Source organism: Hypanus sabinus, chromosome 8 (genome assembly GCF_030144855.1).
Source record: "Hypanus sabinus isolate sHypSab1 chromosome 8, sHypSab1.hap1, whole genome shotgun sequence".
NCBI lineage: Eukaryota > Metazoa > Chordata > Chondrichthyes > Myliobatiformes > Dasyatidae > Hypanus > Hypanus sabinus.
In genome coordinates, this window is record NC_082713.1 from 30,477,524 (window position 1) to 30,496,508 (window position 18,985).

At 38.5% G+C, this 18,985-nt stretch overlaps 1 protein-coding gene across 3 annotated transcripts in view; it reads right to left on the bottom strand.

The window, feature by feature from the left end:
• The window catches only part of atp7a (ATPase copper transporting alpha), an 89,876-nt gene that overhangs the window by 63,660 nt on the left and 7,231 nt on the right, over positions 1-18,985 (bottom strand). For all 3 annotated transcript variants that reach the window (XM_059976908.1, XM_059976907.1, XM_059976909.1), the window contains 3 exons: positions 8,580-9,042; positions 6,682-7,407; positions 4,155-4,394 (listed from right to left, as the gene is read on the bottom strand). In XM_059976908.1, the coding sequence (XP_059832891.1) occupies positions 4,155-4,394; positions 6,682-7,407; positions 8,580-9,042 (1,429 nt within the window). The remainder of the gene's footprint in view (positions 1-4,154; positions 4,395-6,681; positions 7,408-8,579; positions 9,043-18,985) is intronic.

Sequence of the window (18,985 nt, forward strand, 5' to 3'; positions counted from 1 at the left end):
TGGGTGGCTGCAACAGGCACTGCCGCAGCACGAGGACCTGATCCACACAATAACCAAGGCCATGCAGCTCGCTTGCCATCGGTCTTACTAATGAACTGGACTTGCAGTATTTACATTACCATTGCGCAGTCACATTAATTGAATGAATGGCATAGTGATGTAAACCTCTTATAATACATATGTATAAATTGACTGCACATTCCTTTAACACAAATATAAACCATGCCCTCAGTGATGGGTTGCAAATCACCATTCATCCCATCAGTTACAAATTAGATCTACAAAATTATCTCAGATAGTTGCAGTACAAATAGGAATGATGAAAATTTTAAAAAACTGACTTAGCTATAATTTAATCAAGCATCTGAAAAGAATGCCAAATGAAACTTCAGTGACTTCTGAATGTAAAATGCAATCCCATTCAAAGAAAGAAATGTTTCTTTTTCCTTTTATTTGGTTTGTACTAAAGTAGAATTAAATTTAATAAAATCATTAAACAGATTGGTTCTGGTCAGATCAAGAAGGAAGGCATTGTGCCTAAAAGAGCTGGTCTTTCTACAAGATTCAGAAGATTGACTTTTTTTAAAAGTGTAGATTAGTGAAGGAAATAAAAATTAAAAAAATAGAACTTGTTATAGGTTACAGAGAAAGAATAAATTTAAGTTTGAACTGGGAAGTAGCGGATTGTGTCAAATTAAATAACATGAGATACAAAACTGGAAAGAGCATCCAACAGAAGCCTAGAATTACAGGAAACAAGGAAATAAACTGTACCAATAATAGTATTAATGAGAGGTGAGTTAGTGAGAGCAGACATATAACCTTTACCAACACTATTAATAATAAAATTATAAAAAAATCGATGTTCATAGTTGAAGTAATAATTATGATTTTACAGGTCAACTGGTATCTGAAACAGAAATGTTCTATTCTTCGAAACAAAAATGTTGGCTTATTGCATCAAATGGCAAATGTCGCAAACTAAAACAATTTATAATAAGCTTTACATCTTACATAGTTTTATGCAGTAGATCATTAGACACCAAGTTCTTTTGGGAATTAATTGGAACAAACAGCAATACAAACAGAAATTGAATTGACTTTATTTGTAACATCCGTCACATACATGAATAAAAATATTTACATTACATCTCTGTCAAAGTGCAATGTATAGTAATTTGTAATAAGTAGTTTGTATAACAAGTCAGTCAATATAGCATAGAAATATAATTGTGTCGGCATGAATTAATCAGTCTGATGGCCTGGTGGAAGAAGCTGTCTTGGAGTCTGTTGGTCCTGGCTTTTATGCTGCGGTACTGTTTCCCAGATGGTAGCAGCTGGAACAGTTTATGATTGGGATGACTCCCCAATGAACCTTCGGGCCTTTTTTTACGCATCTAGCTCTGTAAATGGCCTGAATAGTTGGAAGTTCACATCTATGGATGTGCTGGGCTGTCCACACCACTCTTTGTAGAGTCCTCCAATTGAGAGAAGTACAGTTTCCATACCAGGCAGTCAGGATGCTCTCTATTGTGCCCCTGTAGAAAGTCCTTACGATTTGGGGACTCATGCCAAACATCTTCAACCATCTGAGGTGAAAGAGGTGCTGTTGTACTTTCTTCCACCACACAGCTGATATGTACAGACCATGTGATGTCCTTGGTGATTTGCCAAGGAACTTAAAGCTGTTTACCCTCTCAACTGCAGTTTCATTATTGTCAATAGGGGTGAGCCTATCTCCATTCCTCCTGTAGTCCACAATCAGTTCCATTGTTTTCGTGACATTGAGGGAGAGGTTGTTCTCTTGACACCACTGTGTCAGGGTGATGACTTCTTCTCTGTAGGCTGACTCTTTATTATTTTAGACAAGGCCAATCAACGTAGTATCATCTGTAAATTTAATTAGCAGATTGGAGCTGTGGGTAGTGACACAATCATGGGTATACAGAGAGTAAAGGAGGATATTTAGGACACAGCCCTGAGGGGCTCCTGTGTTGAGGGTGAGGGAGCCCACTCTTACCACCTGCTGGTGATCTGACAGGACGTCCAGTATCCAGCTGCACAAGGCAGGGTGAAGGCTGAGATTTCTGAGCTCCTTGTTAAAACTGGAGAGGATTATGGTGTTGTATGCTGAATTGTAGTCCAAGAAAAGCAATCTCACATAAGCATCTTTCTTCTCGAGATGAATAAGGATGGTAGAGCTATTGCTATTGTGTCATCTGTCGATCTGTTGTGTTGGTAGGTGAATTGTAGGGGGTCCAGTGTGGGTGGTAGCATGCTGCAGATGTAGTCCTTGATCAGCCTCTCAAAGCATTTGCTTATTATTGAGGTGAGTGCAACAGGACGCCAGTCGTTCAGACATGTTACCTTGGTCTTTTCAGGTACAGGAACAATGGTGGATGTTTTGAAGCAGGAGGGCACTCTACATGGGGAGAGGGAGAGATTAAAAATGTCTGCAAACACACCTTCCAGCTGTGCTGCACATATCCTGAGTACCCGCCCCGGGATGCCGTCTGGTCCCGCAGGCTTGCAACTGCCCATTCGTTGACAACACCTGCGTACTTCATCCTCAGAGAGGCAGGTCGCTTTGGTGGCTCTCTTCGAGGCCTCAGTGTTGGAGGCATTGAACCGAGTGTAAAAAACATTTAGCTCATCCGGGAGGGAGGCAGCGATGTTGACAGCACCACTGTGCTTAGCTTTGAAGTCTGCAATGGAGTGCGGACCTTGCCATAAGCTGCGTGTGTGTTGTTGGTGGTGGGTTGTGTCTGGATCTTGTCTCTGTATTGTCATTTCACTGCCCAGATGACCTTGATGAAATAGGACTCAAGAAGGATGTTGCTTACATATGATTGATGCACACTCCGGTGATCAGGAACAAATTTAGTGATTGGTGTTCAATGCTTGGATACATCCTAGGATGTGCTGGGACACATTATCAGTGATGTAACCTGGATTATTTGGTCTTTCAATATCAGTCACACTCACCAAGGGAACCCAGTCAGGCCCCAGCTTATGTCTCAGAAGCACTGGTCCACTGGCAACACCTCTTGATCTATAGCCATCAGAAAGCATCCTCAACAACCCGTGACGGTCCTGATGGTTCTTCTCCCACAATGCCAAGGAGACAGTAGGCTCCTTAGAGAGAGCAGCCACCAAAACCTCCACACCCCACCTTGCATTGTGCCATCCAACCGTGTCTTTGGCAATGCTCTACCAACTCCTGGTATTTGGCCTTGTCACTTCCACCATGATCACCTGCTTTGAGGATTCTGACAGAATGGCCACGGCAGGCACCTACTTTCTGTGTTTTTATACTTATTTGTTATATTTAATCAGGAATGCTGCATACACAGGGCCCTTAATATTGTCAATGATTCCTCCCATCTGTCCAACGATCTCTTAGATTCTGCACGCCCACTGCCCCCATCAGGCAGGAGGTACCTTAGCATTAGGACAAGAACCGTTAGGATGGGAAATGGTTTGTTCCCCTACAACGAAAGACTTCTGACCTCCCTGCCACCACCAAGGTCTCATCACATACGAAGCACCAGTAGTTTACTTTTCAACTTGTATCGTGTCGTATATGCACCTTATTATTTGTTAATTTATTTTTAGTAATATTACTTTATGTGTTAAGTGTATGAATTATGGGTACTGCGTTGTGCACCTTGGTCTGAAGGAACTTTATCTCATTTGGTTGTATACATGCCTACGGTTGAAAATGAACTTGATATTTGTCAATAAAGAGAGATCTTCACATGCCCTTCTTCATAAAAATGATCACTAAATACATTAACTACAGGGCTTCTGATCAGATTCCCAGATTGGTCAATCCCAGCCAGGGCAGCAACTCATTAAATTACAGGTGACCATAGCAACCTTTGCCACGGAAAAGAAAAACAAAACTTAAAAAGTTGCTACTTGATCACTGCCCCAATATTGCAGGTATTTACATTCTGATCGGAAGAGGGTGAAACACAGAACTTCAGACAAGAATATTAGGAAAGTCACAAACCAAACCACTAAACATCAGTCTTGAGTGTGAAATAATCAACAGCATTCACTGAAAATGCCAAAAGCAAGCCTTCCTACAAAGCAGAAGGGGAAAAAAATCCTGAAAACATCTATAGAAGTTAGAAGACAAATTTTCTTACCATCTTCCTGTTTCAAATTCCTCTCAATGTTTGCCACACAGGATGCACAGGTCATGCCAGTAACCTGAATAAAACATTTTTCTGGAGCCAGAGACCCTGTGTTCTGTGAAGTGATGCCCAGCTCCTGGGGTGGCAACTCTTCTTTGACTTTGGTTTCACAAATACCATTTCTTGTTTTTTTGTCTTTGATGGACACTTTGGGCAAAACTTCTGTTATTATCATTGCAGGTTCTGTGTTCCCTATAATAACATAATGTGCATTCCATTATCAGATACAGTAAATTAAATCATAAGGCATAGAAGCAGAATTAGACGATTCAGCTCATTGTCTGCTCTGTCACTTTCTCATGGCTGATTAGTTATCTACCTCAAACCCATTCTCTTGCCCTCTCCCATAACCTTTGACACCCTTATTAATCAAGAATCTATCAACCTCTGCTTTAAATACACACAATGACTTGTAGCAATAATTTCCACAGATTCACCGCCCTCTGGCTAGGGAATTGCATTAAAGTAATAAGTGCACATGAATGCATTAAGACCAGCAATTTAGCAAGTTTTCTTTTGATACCAGAAATTTGTTGTCCACAGTGTTAGTAAGTATAATAATATCTCAAAATCACATCCCAGAAGAGCCTCTGCATATCTCAGCAAGTACAGCAATCACCCGTGCTTTTGACTTGAGTTACTAATTTATTTGTTATGACTAGTGTGACTGGGACTATACCAGACATCCACAAAAAGGTGGCAGTCATTTGCGTTCACTGTTTCTGAACCCAGCTAACAGAATAATTTACATTTTTTCTTCTTTTAGTAATTTCAAAAGGAGCTCCCAACACTCAATAGTGTCAATTAATACTTAAGCCTTGACACTGAGCACTTCTAATTAACTGATTACAAGAGAACAGCACTACAACAAAGCGTATAATTTCCTCATATAATGTATCCAACTGCAATAGGAGCTGATGCATGGGGTTCACGAATGAGAAGACTAGCTGTTTATTTTCTTCTCCTGATCCAAGAACAGTAAGGTTACCTTAAGCATTGATTTGAACTCTGGCCAACATTGTCAATTTTCAAAAGCTGTATAGTAGTTCACTTTCACAGCCTACAGTGTTTACATTTACCAGTGAAATATTGTTTAAACTCTAATTGCATGTCCACTATAAATAAATAGGCAAAATACTCCTTTAGGATTTTGCAACAATTATTTTGCTTTGCACTTCAGACACATAATTTAAGAGGGTAATGTCAGTACTTTAGTGTTAATGCATATATTGACTCTGTAAAATACAGCACAAGTTTCATAACTAAAATGGACTAACATCCAAATGTCTGAATTGCTGACATGAAGTAGGATTTGAATTCTTCCATGACAGCTGGGGAACCAAAATTCAATCTAAAATTAAAAAAAAGTTATTAACAGAAATGGCAACTGTGAAATGACTGGATAATGATAAAATGCTAACTGGTTTACTCATCTCCATGAAGGAAGGAGATCTGCCATTACAAGGTGTAATTGACCCTCAACTAGATTCTAAATGGTTTAACCAGGAAAGCCCACAAACTGTAAATGAATAAATTAAAGGTAGGTTGGAACCAAGCACAACAATAAACAAGAAATGGATGTGGTTGTGCCTCCACTGATTACTCTGGACAACAAAAATTTTGCTTCCTGAATACTTTTGAGTGTATCATATGGATTTTGGGCTGCTTACATTGAAAATCACCATGAAACTTCCCTATCGCTCAACATTTTTTTGAAATTGTCCATATTTGTCACTTCAATTCATAATTCAAGTCAGAATAACTAATGCCAAGATTAAGGAAGACATTTCAGTTGGTCCACAAATCAAACAGGTCAACAATGGCAGGCAATTTGAAGAACTTCTACTGAGACAGTTGAAAATCACATGGAAGGCACCAAACTGCATGCAGCTGGTTGACAACATACTTCAAGCATACTAAAACTATGAAATGTAACTTGTCACTAAAGATTCATTTTCTACATTTCCACTTAGACTTCTTCCTTGCAAATCTTGGCACTGTTAGTGACGAACATGGTGAAAGGTTTTACCAGGACATTGCGGTCATGGAGAAATGGTGTCAGGACAACTAGAATCCATCAATGCTGGCTGATTATTCTTGGACAATTAAACGAGAAGTCTCAAACATAAATCTTTTTTTAAATTTTTTTAACTTAGTTGAACTATTACAAAGTGGCAGCACCATTATGCAATTAAATGCATTATATTCAATGAAAGTTAATTTCTTGTTTCTCCAAATTTCTACATGATACAAGCAGTGTGAAATATGTGTTCAGCTTCCAGCAGTCTATCATAAACAAAAAAAATTCTGAGAAAGCAACACTTCTGAAAAAATTTGTTGTCCAGAGTTACAAGAGTGGTTATAATCTAGAACCAAACTATTCACCTTGTCTTTTGAGATCACAAGACTCCAAAAGGAAGATGAGACCTTGATGTGTGAGATTTTAGAAGGAACAGCTATTTGCATTAAAGTGAATTACCTGGAAGAATGGCATCAAATCCCATATCATCTATCATGTCCCTCAGCTCCTCAGGGTTGGTAAATAGAGGATCGTATTCCACAGTTCCATTCTGCTGTGCCAGAGAAACTTGAACTGACATCACTCCACTTTTACCGGAAAGATTTTCCTCTATAGTCCTCACACAGGAATTACAAGTCATTCCTTTTATATTAATCACCGCCACACTGCTCAGTTGATGTTTTGATTCAAAAGTTGGTTGAATTGAAGACACCGATGGATGCTGTGCAACATTAGGGGCAGATTTTGCAGACTGACATTCATCAGGGAGAAAAACTTTGAAATTTCCAGGAGGTAAGGCCTCAATAGCTTGTTGTAAGGCATTTGAAGTGATCATGGTTGGGTTGTATTGTATAAGAGCACTCTTACTTTCCAAAGAAACTTTGATTTTGTGCACAGCAGTAAGTTCAGATATGTTACTTTCAATGTTTGTTACACAGGAAGTGCAGTGCATGCCATCTATTCTAAGAATCAGATTTGTTAGATTGTTAGTCACCTCTTGTACAGCACTTTTTGATGCCTGAGTTGCATTTATTAGACGTTCAATGTCAACGTCCAGTTTCAAAGGTTTGGCCTTGGTCTTGATTGTGGCAAAGAAGCCAGCACTTTCGATTTGACTTCTGAGGTCCTCTGGTGTAATGAGGTGAGCTTGGTACACAATTGTAGCTTCCTGGCTATTCAAGGAAACTAAAAGAAACATCATTTTATTCACAAATAATAAAATTGTAAGAATTAAACAGACAAAAAAAATTCTTGCAGCTTAATTGTTTCAATTACTACAATAAAAACGCAACCCTTCCAATAGTTTAATGGATAAAAACTCAAGATACATTTTCCATTGTTGATTTTTTCTCTAAATAGGCCAGCATTTTATATTTATCATTTATTTTCCCATATTAACACTACAGTGATAGCTCCATGCTGTTCTTTGAAAATAATTTCTTGTTTTTCATATTGAGACACAAAGAATGCAATGGACTGTGATTCTTGTATATTTATTTGATGAAACAAACTAATGGTTTATTTTGGTCATCTTTTTTAAGGTAATCGTATATTAAGATTAATGTTAACTATTTGTCACCTATACATCAAAATATACAGTGAAATGCGTCATTTGTATCAAATCAGCGAGGTATATGCTGGGCAGCCTACCAATGTGGGCACATTTCCAGCATCAATATAGCATGCCTACAACTCACTAACCCTAACTATAATGAATGTCTTTGGATTACAGGAGAAAACTTAAGCATTCAGAGGAAACCCACGCGGTCATAGGGAAAATGATTAAACTCATTGACAGGAATGGTGATTGCTGGCACAGTAATAGCGTTACACTAACCGCTACACCGCTATGTCATGTTATATTATTACTGCATTTTACCAAAATTTGCTAAAGCTATCCATCTCCATCAAGAGGCAATCATCACCCGTTTTAGAAGACGGTGGTACAAATCCTATAACATCAAACCTACTACAATTTGGACTGATTATCTTTCACAGAAGTGAGAGACTACTACATTAACAGAAGAGCAGATTTCCAACTAATTCTTTAAATTGCTGCTGAGTTTGCTTTCTCAGCTGGATATAAGCAATGGCTATTTTCAACAACAGCAGGGATTTTCCAGAGCATTTGTGCAGAATCATAATTTACAACACCCAACACAGATTGTCAGGTTCAGTTTTAGAGATCTTTCAACATGGACATTAGCTACGATATCATAAATGGAAGTACAAGTTGTCATACTTTGTTGGCTGTAAAGCACATTGAGCTATCCTGAAGTCATGGTGGGCATACCTTCAGCTGTTAGCACTAGGAATGGTACGCAGAAAAGGAAGAAAACTGATTTTTTAAAAATTACCTTTAATACGTTGAACACCCTGCAGCTTCCCAACCTTGCCTTCAATTGTGCTGCAGCAGGAGTGACAAGTCATTCCTTCTATCCTCATCTTCACCACCATTTCACTGTCTTGTGTCAGCTGATTTTCCTCGGGCATCAACTGCTTCTTGTCTCCAGCCATGTCAACAATATCTTCATTCAAACTTGCTGTGTTGGAGACTGAAGGCAGGGCTCCATCATCTTCAACAGGTGGCTTTTTCCTCTTCTCATCTTTTATAGCGGATGCTTTGTTTCCAATCTGCTGGCAAGGCTGGAGAGTCAGGCTGGGGTCATTGTGAAGGGCTAATTCTGGTGTAACGGGCACTGGACTTGTGTCAGTCAGAGCAGCTTCAAAACCCATATCATCAATTGCTTCCTGCAGCGACTCAGGGGACTGGAACTCTGGATTGTACACAATAGCTGCATTGTGGTTTTCAAGTGACACCTGTATAAAAAGAGAAACTGATAACTGAAATGCTCTCCAAGGGCTTTCAAAAAACCAGAGGGCAACTAGAGTAAAATAATACATTCAACCTCAAAAGAATGAAGTTAAAACAGAAGGACAAATTATGCTCACCCATAGGGAGCAGTTTGCTATGTCTTCTTTCACTCAGCTCATCACAGACCTCCAGTCAGACAAGATCCACAGGTCGATACCAGAACACCTGACCTTCCATTGGCCTTACCACTGAACCCAACAATGGAATGGTGACGAACTGAGCTGAGAGGACACGTGTACTGTGATTCTTTTCCTGAGCTTCCGTTGCACAACTCCATTCTTTTCATTAAATTTCCATATATTTGAATGTGGTAACGGATGCTAGATTTCAAGTTTAGCACAAGTAAATGGCTTATTCTTTGTTAATATTCTTAATTTTTTTAAATACTAATTTCTTCATAATTTTTTTCCAATTTTTTTAAAAAAACATTTAAGCCTTTTATATGGTTTTAAAGATCACTGATTATTAGGGACATCTGGAAAGAGTTCAAAGGCCTTTGAATGTAGTCAGCTGTCAAACAGCTAACAAGGCATACCAGGAACTTTGCAGGAGGTTATCACCTGATACAATCACCACTCCATTTAGTGGCAGATATCACCCTGGCAATCCCTGAATATCCAGATCAGGCTAGTACAAAGGCACATCAAGCTCAGGCAATCAGCCAATTTAATACAATCCAGCCTAATACAGTGCATTACAGTTAATTTGACCCACTGCTAACTGGGACAGCCACTTATTTGGGGCAATTTTTAAAGAACAAACCATTTCTAATTTCCTGCTAAACACTACACTGTTCTTTGAGTGAACAGATTTTAAACAGTCATTTGTGTGTGTTTGCATTCAAAAAGCAGTGATTTTTGTCACTGATAGTTGGCGAGAAATAAGCAGTAAGACAATTCAGAAAAGTTTCACTCACTGCGGTTTCAAGCATTCACGCTTGAAGATGTCAGAGACAGCCGGGAATTAAAATTAAATGATTTCACTACTTCAACAAGGGGTACACATAATTTGAAGGTATTGACAATCATCTTCAATGCTGTAATAAAAATGAAAATTTGGAGGACACAATCGTCGATGGCAATGCATGAGGGCGGTCCCTTAATGACACTCGCTGTTAGCACGGAGTTTGCTCAGTTAGTGTCAATCAAAAGAACGCACCAGAGTACACTGAATGAATTTCTCTGTCGATAACTATTAGGAACTGATACCACAGTATTATAGTGCTATGGTAGTATTGGCAGTGTTCTAACTAGTTCTGAATTTCATTTAAATACATAAATTGTTTCTCGGTTTTTTTTTGTACCTTTTTAACTATTTCCATGAAACTTCAGCTAATTGGAGCAGCATTTAATTGAACCAAAATGTACTGGTCCTGATGTGTCCGAATTAATCGGAATCCAACATTTTTCTCCAAAGCATCTCGCATTCCTACCATCAGAATGTTTATTAGCAAGTAAACACATGCTCGAAAGCTTTGGATACAATAGAGAAATACTTTATAACTCAGCACATTTTCAATTAAGCTTTACTTCTGCAGATTTTCAATTTTATCATTAATCATCATGAAAGAACAAATCAGATTGTAAAGGCCAGATGTTAAGGCTCAAAGGTTCACTTTGTTATCGAAGTATGTATGAAGAATACAACTCTAAGATCGTCTTCTCTAGATAGCCATGAAAAACCATGGAGGGTCGATGAAAAAGACATCAACCACTCCCCCCCACCCCGTAGGAAAGAGAAAAAGAAACAAAACTCGCAAACCCCAAATCCCCTCCCTCGCACAAAAACGGCAGCTAGAACATCAAACCCCAAACCCCCAGCACTCTCCCTTGCAAAAAACTAACATATCAGCCAGAAGGAGAAAAAAACCCAGCAATAATAACATCAAACCCCAAGCCCCAACCCCTTCTCTCACACAGAAATAACTAACAGATCACTCACATGGAAAAACACCAAGAAGAACATCAGAGCCCCAAGTCCCCAACCCTTCCCTCTCTCAAAAACTAACATAACGCCCACAAGAACATGCAACCCCAAGCCCACCAATTGGCAACAAGAAGACACAGAAACCTGAAGGAGACCAATATAAACTATAGCCCACACCAATAATCACGTAAATCTCAGAATCTGAAAACATTCTCCGTCAACAGCAAGGAGAGCGACTGCTGGAACTCAGTCCTTCTGTGGACAGCAACCACTGACCCACAGCCTCCAATGAGAGCAACCGGCAACCTGTCCCCCCTCCACATGCGCCTCGACATCTCAATCTTCCTCCACACTTCGATTGACAAGAGATAGAGTTGTTCACGGCCCTGCACCCCATCTCTGGTCTTCTCCTCGAGGAAGCCCATTGATCGCTGTCCTCTTCTGGAGTTTTCTTGGAGACAGCAGAGCGTTAGATCATTCGATCAAACTTCAAACACAGGCTCCAACAATTGCCAAAACACAATTAAAATAAAAAGAATAAGTAGAAGACATAGAAAAAGTTAAATAATTGCCTATTTGGAGATGTCGCCTGAGGAATCATTGTTCACTGGCGCCATCTTGAATAGAAGACATACTGCTGAACAACCAGCTCCACAAAGTAATTCCTTTTTTAAAATAATGTTGTGCAAAATATTTAAAACATTTAAAAGAGGACATGCCCTCTTTGCATTATTGACACCAGAGGTGGTGGTACAGGAGCCACACACACACTCTCACTCACTCTGCTGTAGGAACTCAGCAGGCCAGGCAGCACCTGTGTAAAAGAATACAGGTGACATCTCAGGCCAAGACCCTTTAGCAGGACTCATCAGGAGATACAGGAGCCTGAGGATGCACACTCGGTCTTTTAGGAACAGCTTGTTCCCTCTGTCATCAGATTTCTGAACAATCCATAAACTCATGAACACTACCTCACTATTTTGTTCTCTTTTTACACCCCTTAAAAATATTTCTTATTGTAACATACTAGTTTTGTTTTGTATTGCACTGTATTGCTGTTGCAAAACAAAAAAATTGTATGACATGTCAGTAATAATAAACCTCATTCTGATTCACTATATAGAATTGCTATTTAATTCATTTTCATATTTTCAATCAATGCCAGTCCACAGAAATTCCATTTCCCCGCTTACCTCCTCACCTATCAACTCCACCAAATATTCCACTTGCTGCTAGACTAGGGGTAATTTATAGATGCCAATTACCTTCCAACCAGCATGCTTTAGGACTGAGAGCAGAACAATGTAGTCAAACAAAAGAGATGCAAATTCTACAGAGAGAGTACCCAAGCTCAAGATCAAGCCCAGGTCACTGAAGCTGAGCCATCAGCTGCATCAAATGAATACAGGCATCAGCTGACATGGTACTGAGCCAGATTGCCAGAAATCCAGAGTTTCTAGTTTGTCCGGAAAGTTCCAATTTTAAAAAACAATGGGTTCTGGTTAATTAACACCCTAAGCATAGATATGAATTTCCACCAGCCTCAGATTTTTAAAAAAACATGGAAATCTTTGAATTTTAAATTATTTCAGCCTCAGCAAGAATCAATGGCACTTGCAATAAATAATGTATATATATTTATTCCATATATGTGTGTGTATATATATATATATATATATATATATATATATACACACACACACACACATATATATAATAAATAATGTATTTATTTATTATACAATAAATTTAAAATTAATCAAATTGTTAATCCCCAATTTTGGTATAAGACCACAAGACATGGGAACAGAATTAGGACATTGTCATCAAGTTTGTTCCGCCATTCTATCCTGGCTGATCCCAGATCAAACTCAACTCCACATACCTGCCTTCTTGTCATATCCTTTGATGCCCTGACTGATCAGGAAACGATCAACTTCCGCCTTAAATATATCCACAGTCTTGGCCTTCACTGCAGTCTGTGACAGAGCATTACACAGATTCACTACTCTCTGTTTAAAAAAAATTTCTCTTTACCTCTGTTATAAAGGGTCACCCCTCTCTCTTGAGGCTGTGCCCTCTACGTCTGGATATCTCCACAATAGGACACATCCTCTTCACATCCACCCTATCCAGTCCTTTTACGTTCGGTAGGTTTCAATGATAAGTTCCAGTGCTTACAAGTCCAAAGCTGCCAAATACTCCTCATGTTAACCCTTCCATTCCCAGAATCATCCTTGTGAACCTCCTCCGGACTCTCTCCAATGACAACACATCCTTTCTGAGATACGGGACCCAAAACTGTTGACAATACTCCAAGTGCAGCCTGACTAGTGTCTTATAAAGGCTCAGCATTATCTCCTTGTTTTTATATTCTATTCCCTTTGAAATAAATGCCAACATTGCATTTGCCTTCTTTACCACAGACTCAACCTGTAAATTAACCTCCTGGGAGTCTTGCACAAGGACTCCTAAGTCCCTCTGCACCTCTGATGTTTGAACCTTCTCTCCATTTAGATAATAGTCCGCACTATTGTTCTTTTTACCAAAATGCATTATCATACATTTCCCAACATTATATGCCACCTGCCATATTTTTGCCTATTCTTCCAATTTGTCTAAGTCCTGTTGCAATCGCATTGTTTCCTCAGCACTACCTACCCCTCCACCTATCTACGAATCATCTGCAAACTTTGCCATAAAGCCGTCAATTTCATTATCTAAATCACTAACAAACAATGTGAAAAGTAGCACTCCTGCTCCCTGATTCTGATGGAACTCTGGCACACTGCTAGTGTCTTCCACAGAGAAGACAGATGCAAAGTACCTATTAAGTTCATCTGCCGTTTCTTTGTTCCCCCCCCCCCCCCATTACAACCTCACCAGCATCATTATCCAGTGGTCCAATATCAACTCTCACCTCCAGTTTACTCTTTATATAACTGAAAAAACTTCAGGTATACTGCTTTATATTATTGGCTAGTCTGCTCTCATATTTCATCTGTTCCCTTATTATAGCTTCTTTAGTTGCCTTTTGTTGGATTTTAAAAGCTTCCCAATCATCCAACTTTCCATTCACCTTTGATACCTTATATGGCCTTTCCTTGGGTTTTATGCAGTCCTAAACTTCTCTTGTCAGCCACGGTTCGCTACCCCTGCCATTTGAGAACTTCCTCTATGGGACATATCTATCCTGCACTTTGTGAACTATTCCCAGAAACTTCATCCATTTCTGCTCTGCCGTCATCTCCAATAGTATCCTTCTCCAATTACCTGGGCAAGCTACTCTCTCATGGCTCTGTAATTCCCTTTACTCCATTGTGATACTGACACAAGTGAGTTATGCTTTCCCTTCTCAAACTGCAGTATGAATTCAATCATATTATGATCACTGCCTCTGAAGGGTTCCTTTACATCAAGCTCCCTAGTAAGACCAGGCTTATTACACAACACCCAATCTAAGATGGTCTTTCCCCAAGCAGGCTCAAGCACAAGCTGCTCTAAAAAGCCAACTCATAGGCATTCAACAAACTCCTTCTCTTGCGATCCAACACCAACCTGATTTTCTTAATCCTCTTACATATTGAAGTCACCCATTACAATTGTGTCATTACCTTTATTACATGCCTTTTCCAGCTCCCTTTGCAATATCAACACCACATCTTGGCTACTATTTGGAGGCCTAGATATGATTCCAATAATATTTCTTTTACCCTTGCAATTTCTTAACACCACCCACAAAGAATCAACATTCTCTGATCCTATGTCACCTCCTTTTAAAGGTGTAATCCCATCTCTTACCAACAGAGCCAGACCACCAACTATGCTGTTCAGGAGTGATGCCTCAAAAACACAGCATTCATCATTTAGGACGCCCGTCCCACATACTTCTTGTGGACATTCGCAGTTTTTATTATTGTGTATTGCATTGTACTGGTGCTGCTTAACAACAAATTTCATGACATATGCCGGTGATATTAAACCTGATTCTGATGATGGTTGCAGTCAAACTGTGTGTTCAATGTTCATGCTTAGATACATCCACGTGGATGGGGCAAATGAAGGATATACATGAAAATCTCTGCAATAGCACGAGTTGTTTTTCAGAAATGAAATGGTTTTTAACAAAAAGCTAAAACAGCATCCTAAACGTAAGAGATTCTGCAAATGCTGGAAATCTTGAGGTCCACACACAAAATGCTAGAGAGTCTCAGCAAGTCATGAGGTATCTGTGAAGGGGAATTGATTGGAAAGGAAGCCACAATCAACCCCCACCCTCACCCCTTTTACTCTGACTCGTCTTCTTTCTCCAGTCCTGCTGAAGGACCTCAGCCCAAAACTTCAACAGTTTACTTTTTTCCATAGATACTGCCTGGCCTGCTGACTTCCTCTAGCACTTTGTGTGTGCGTGTTAACACAATTATCCTGCTTATTTTGTATAACCTCATGAAGTGTTGAAAAGGATTACAAAACTAAGTGACAAAGAATAGCAGAATTGTACTGAATTGAAGGTAATGACTGAAGGGTGCATGCCATTCATTTATTATGTTTCAGCCTAGCAAGATACATGTATTGCAGAGAATTTAAACCTTACAGAATCAGTTCTCACAAAATGCAGAAGAGCAACTGATTCATGCAACACATTTCCTCTGACCTATTTTGTGTTGCAGTGCCCAAACATGAACTCTGAGAAGATTGGTCTGAGAAGAGATTTTGTTTGCAACATCTTTGTGCTAATAAAATCAGATAATTGAAGTACAAATTGATTATAAGCCAAGTTCCAATGATAATTCATGGGAATAAAATCATTAACCAGAACATTATACTTACAATTTAATCTCTGAGTTTTGCCTCCAGCTTTAAAAGGCAGGCATTTATTTGATTTGTCCAGTTACAGAGGATACAAATCTATTTAACAGATCCCAAATCAGAACTTGAGTTTGGTGCTGCCATTATAAACAAATGACTCATGAAAATAAGATTAAATTTAGCAGCGATTAAAGATAGACCAACAAAAGTTTAAAAGAACAATATTGTCTTAAGGCCAGTACATAGACAGCTTTGAAACATTAATTTATGGTCATTTAAAGGATCTGGAAATTATACAGGGATTTAACTCTTGCCTGTGGAAAGCTGCTTCAGTTCTCCATTAAAATCACAGTGAGCAATCGTTTACATTAAGATTTGCGTTTAACATGGAAAATTAAGGGAAAAAAAATTTTTTAGATTTGTTTTTACAAGACTGTTTTTTTCACAGTTAATGGATAAATATGATATCTCTAATATACATTTTTTCAGATATTTACTGATTAGGAATTTTTTACATGATTTTTTACCGAATTACTCCTTGGCCTGCTCTTTAAATTTGGCTTGTGTTATTTTTCAGTTTAAACCTTTTCAAAAACGATTAATAGCTATCATTTATAACCAGTTACTGAATGCTCGCATGTCACCTAATAATAGGGTTCAACATACCTGGGAAGTAGAACTTCAACATTCACTTTCAGATAATCAATGGAGTAAAATTTATTATTTAGTCAATAATTCATCTATCTGCGCATGCCATATCTTAATTCAGTTTAAGATAGTACACAGGGCCCATATGTCCAAAGATAAATTGGTGCATATTTTTCCTAATATAAGCCCTATTTGTGACAGATGTAACGCAGAAGTGGCTACTCTAACTCATATGTTTTGGTCATGTGTAAGTTTAAATAATTTTTGGAGGGATGTGTTTGGAATATTATCTAAAGTTATAGATATGGATGTTCAACCTAATCACTTACAGCAATTTTTGCGATTATTCCAGAGGAAGCAAGCAAAGTGTCTGCTTCCACCCAACATGTGATAACTTTTTCAACTTTACTGGCTAGGAGAGCTATCTTGCTACACTGGAAAGAATCTAATCCACCTACTGTTTTCTATTGGCTCTCCTCCATTATGTCATGTCTCAGCTTGGAGAAAATTAGAAGCTAGACATTTGATACATCCTTTAATTTTGAACAAGTCTGGTGACCCTTTATTCAATATTTTCACATGATTTAACTTATTTTTATTTATTTACTCTTCTTTATTCTCTTTGGGGAAAATCCTTATCCATGAAGGTTCGGAGATGACTGGAAGGATGTGTTTTTTCTCTCTCTTTTTTTTCTAATTTTATCCTCAATTGGACTGCCCAATCCTTCTTTTTCTTTCCTTTTTTTTTCTTTCTCTTTTTTTTGTTTCAGTTTAGTTAGTGGGGTTTTTTTCTTATCAATAAAATTTCTAATCTTTTTTTTGATTGCTATGAGGAATTGTAGTTTTTTTTAACCATTGTATATATAACAGCATAATATATTACCTATTTGATTTTGACATTATATACTTTGTTTTTACTATTGCTGTTTATATGTCTTTTATATTATCTATTTGCTAAACTCCTCCTCCAATTTGTATATTCTTTATTTGAAAATCAATAAAAAGATTGAAAAATGAAATGAAATGAAGATTTGTGGAGAATGCCAGATAAAATGCACTGTTCCTGGGTGGTAAAATAGGAAAATCAGGGAAAAGAATCTACATAAGTCGCATCAAATCTAAACTGGAACTGCAAGATTAAGACGAAATCTCCAGGTAGTAAATTCAAATTTTAAAATATTAATGCACAATTATTGAAAACCTCAGCAGGTCAGGCAACATCTATCGAGGAGAATAAACAGTTGATGTTGTAAGTGTCCTAGCCCAAAACATTGACCATTTATTTCTCTCCATAGATGCTGCCTGACCTACTGACTTCCTCAGTCATTTTGTATATTGCTCTGGATTTCTTGTGTTTTATCAATGCACAATATTGTCAAGCAGGAGAATTTTTTCAATATACCTTTCTCTAGCCAATAAGATTTCACTAAATCTTGAGAAGGAATTTATTATGAATCTACTTCTTTTCGCAGAAGGTTACCAACTAAAATGTCAGTCTTTACAAAAACACACCGTTTTCAGGTCAGTCGTTGACCATCATATCTGCCAATCAAGGCCTTACTTTGATCAAACATCACCTATTCATTCAAGGCTACTTCTTGATCTACCACTTTTAGAACAGTACAACAAGGAACAGGCCTTTTGGCCCAAAATGTTGGGCTGAACCCGCTAAAAAGCAAATCAAATGCACCCAAACACTAACCACTCCTACCTATACCATGTCCATATCCCATCTTCCTTACATCCATGTGCCTATCCAAACATCTCTTAAAAGCCTCCAATGTATTTGCCTCGACCACCGTACCAGGCAGCGCATTTCCGGCATCAACCACTCTCAGAGTAAAAAAAAACTTACCTTTCACATCTCCTTCGAACTTACCCCCACTCACCACCCAATGCTCTTTGGTATTAGGCATTTCAACCTTGGGAAACAGATACTTTCTGTCCACTCTATGTATACCTCTCATAAGCTTGTAAACTTCTATCAGATCTCCCCTCTATGAAACTCAATAAAAAGATTGAAAAAGAAAGAAAAAGATCTCCCCTCAGCCTCCAGTGCTCCGGAGAAAACAACCAACTTTTATCCAGCCTCTCATGATAGCACATCATCTCAAAACCAGGCAGCATCCTCGTAAACCTCTTCTGCACCCTCTCCGAAGTCTCAACATCCTTTTTATAGCGGAGCAACCAGAACTGTATGCAGTACTGCAAATGTGGCCTAACTAGTTTTATACAGTTGCAACATAACCTCCTGACTTTTGAACTCAATGTCTCAACTAATAAAGACAAGCATTCCATAAGCCTTCTTAACTAACATCGACTTGTGTGGCTACTTTCAAGGAGCTATGGACTTGGACCCCAAGATCTCTCTGCTCAGCAACACTGTTAAGAATCTAGCCTTAACAGTATACCATCTTCTTGTATTTGCCATATCATGATGTAACACATCGTATTTATCTGGGTTAAACTCCATCTGCCATTTCTCTGTCCATATCTGCAACTGAT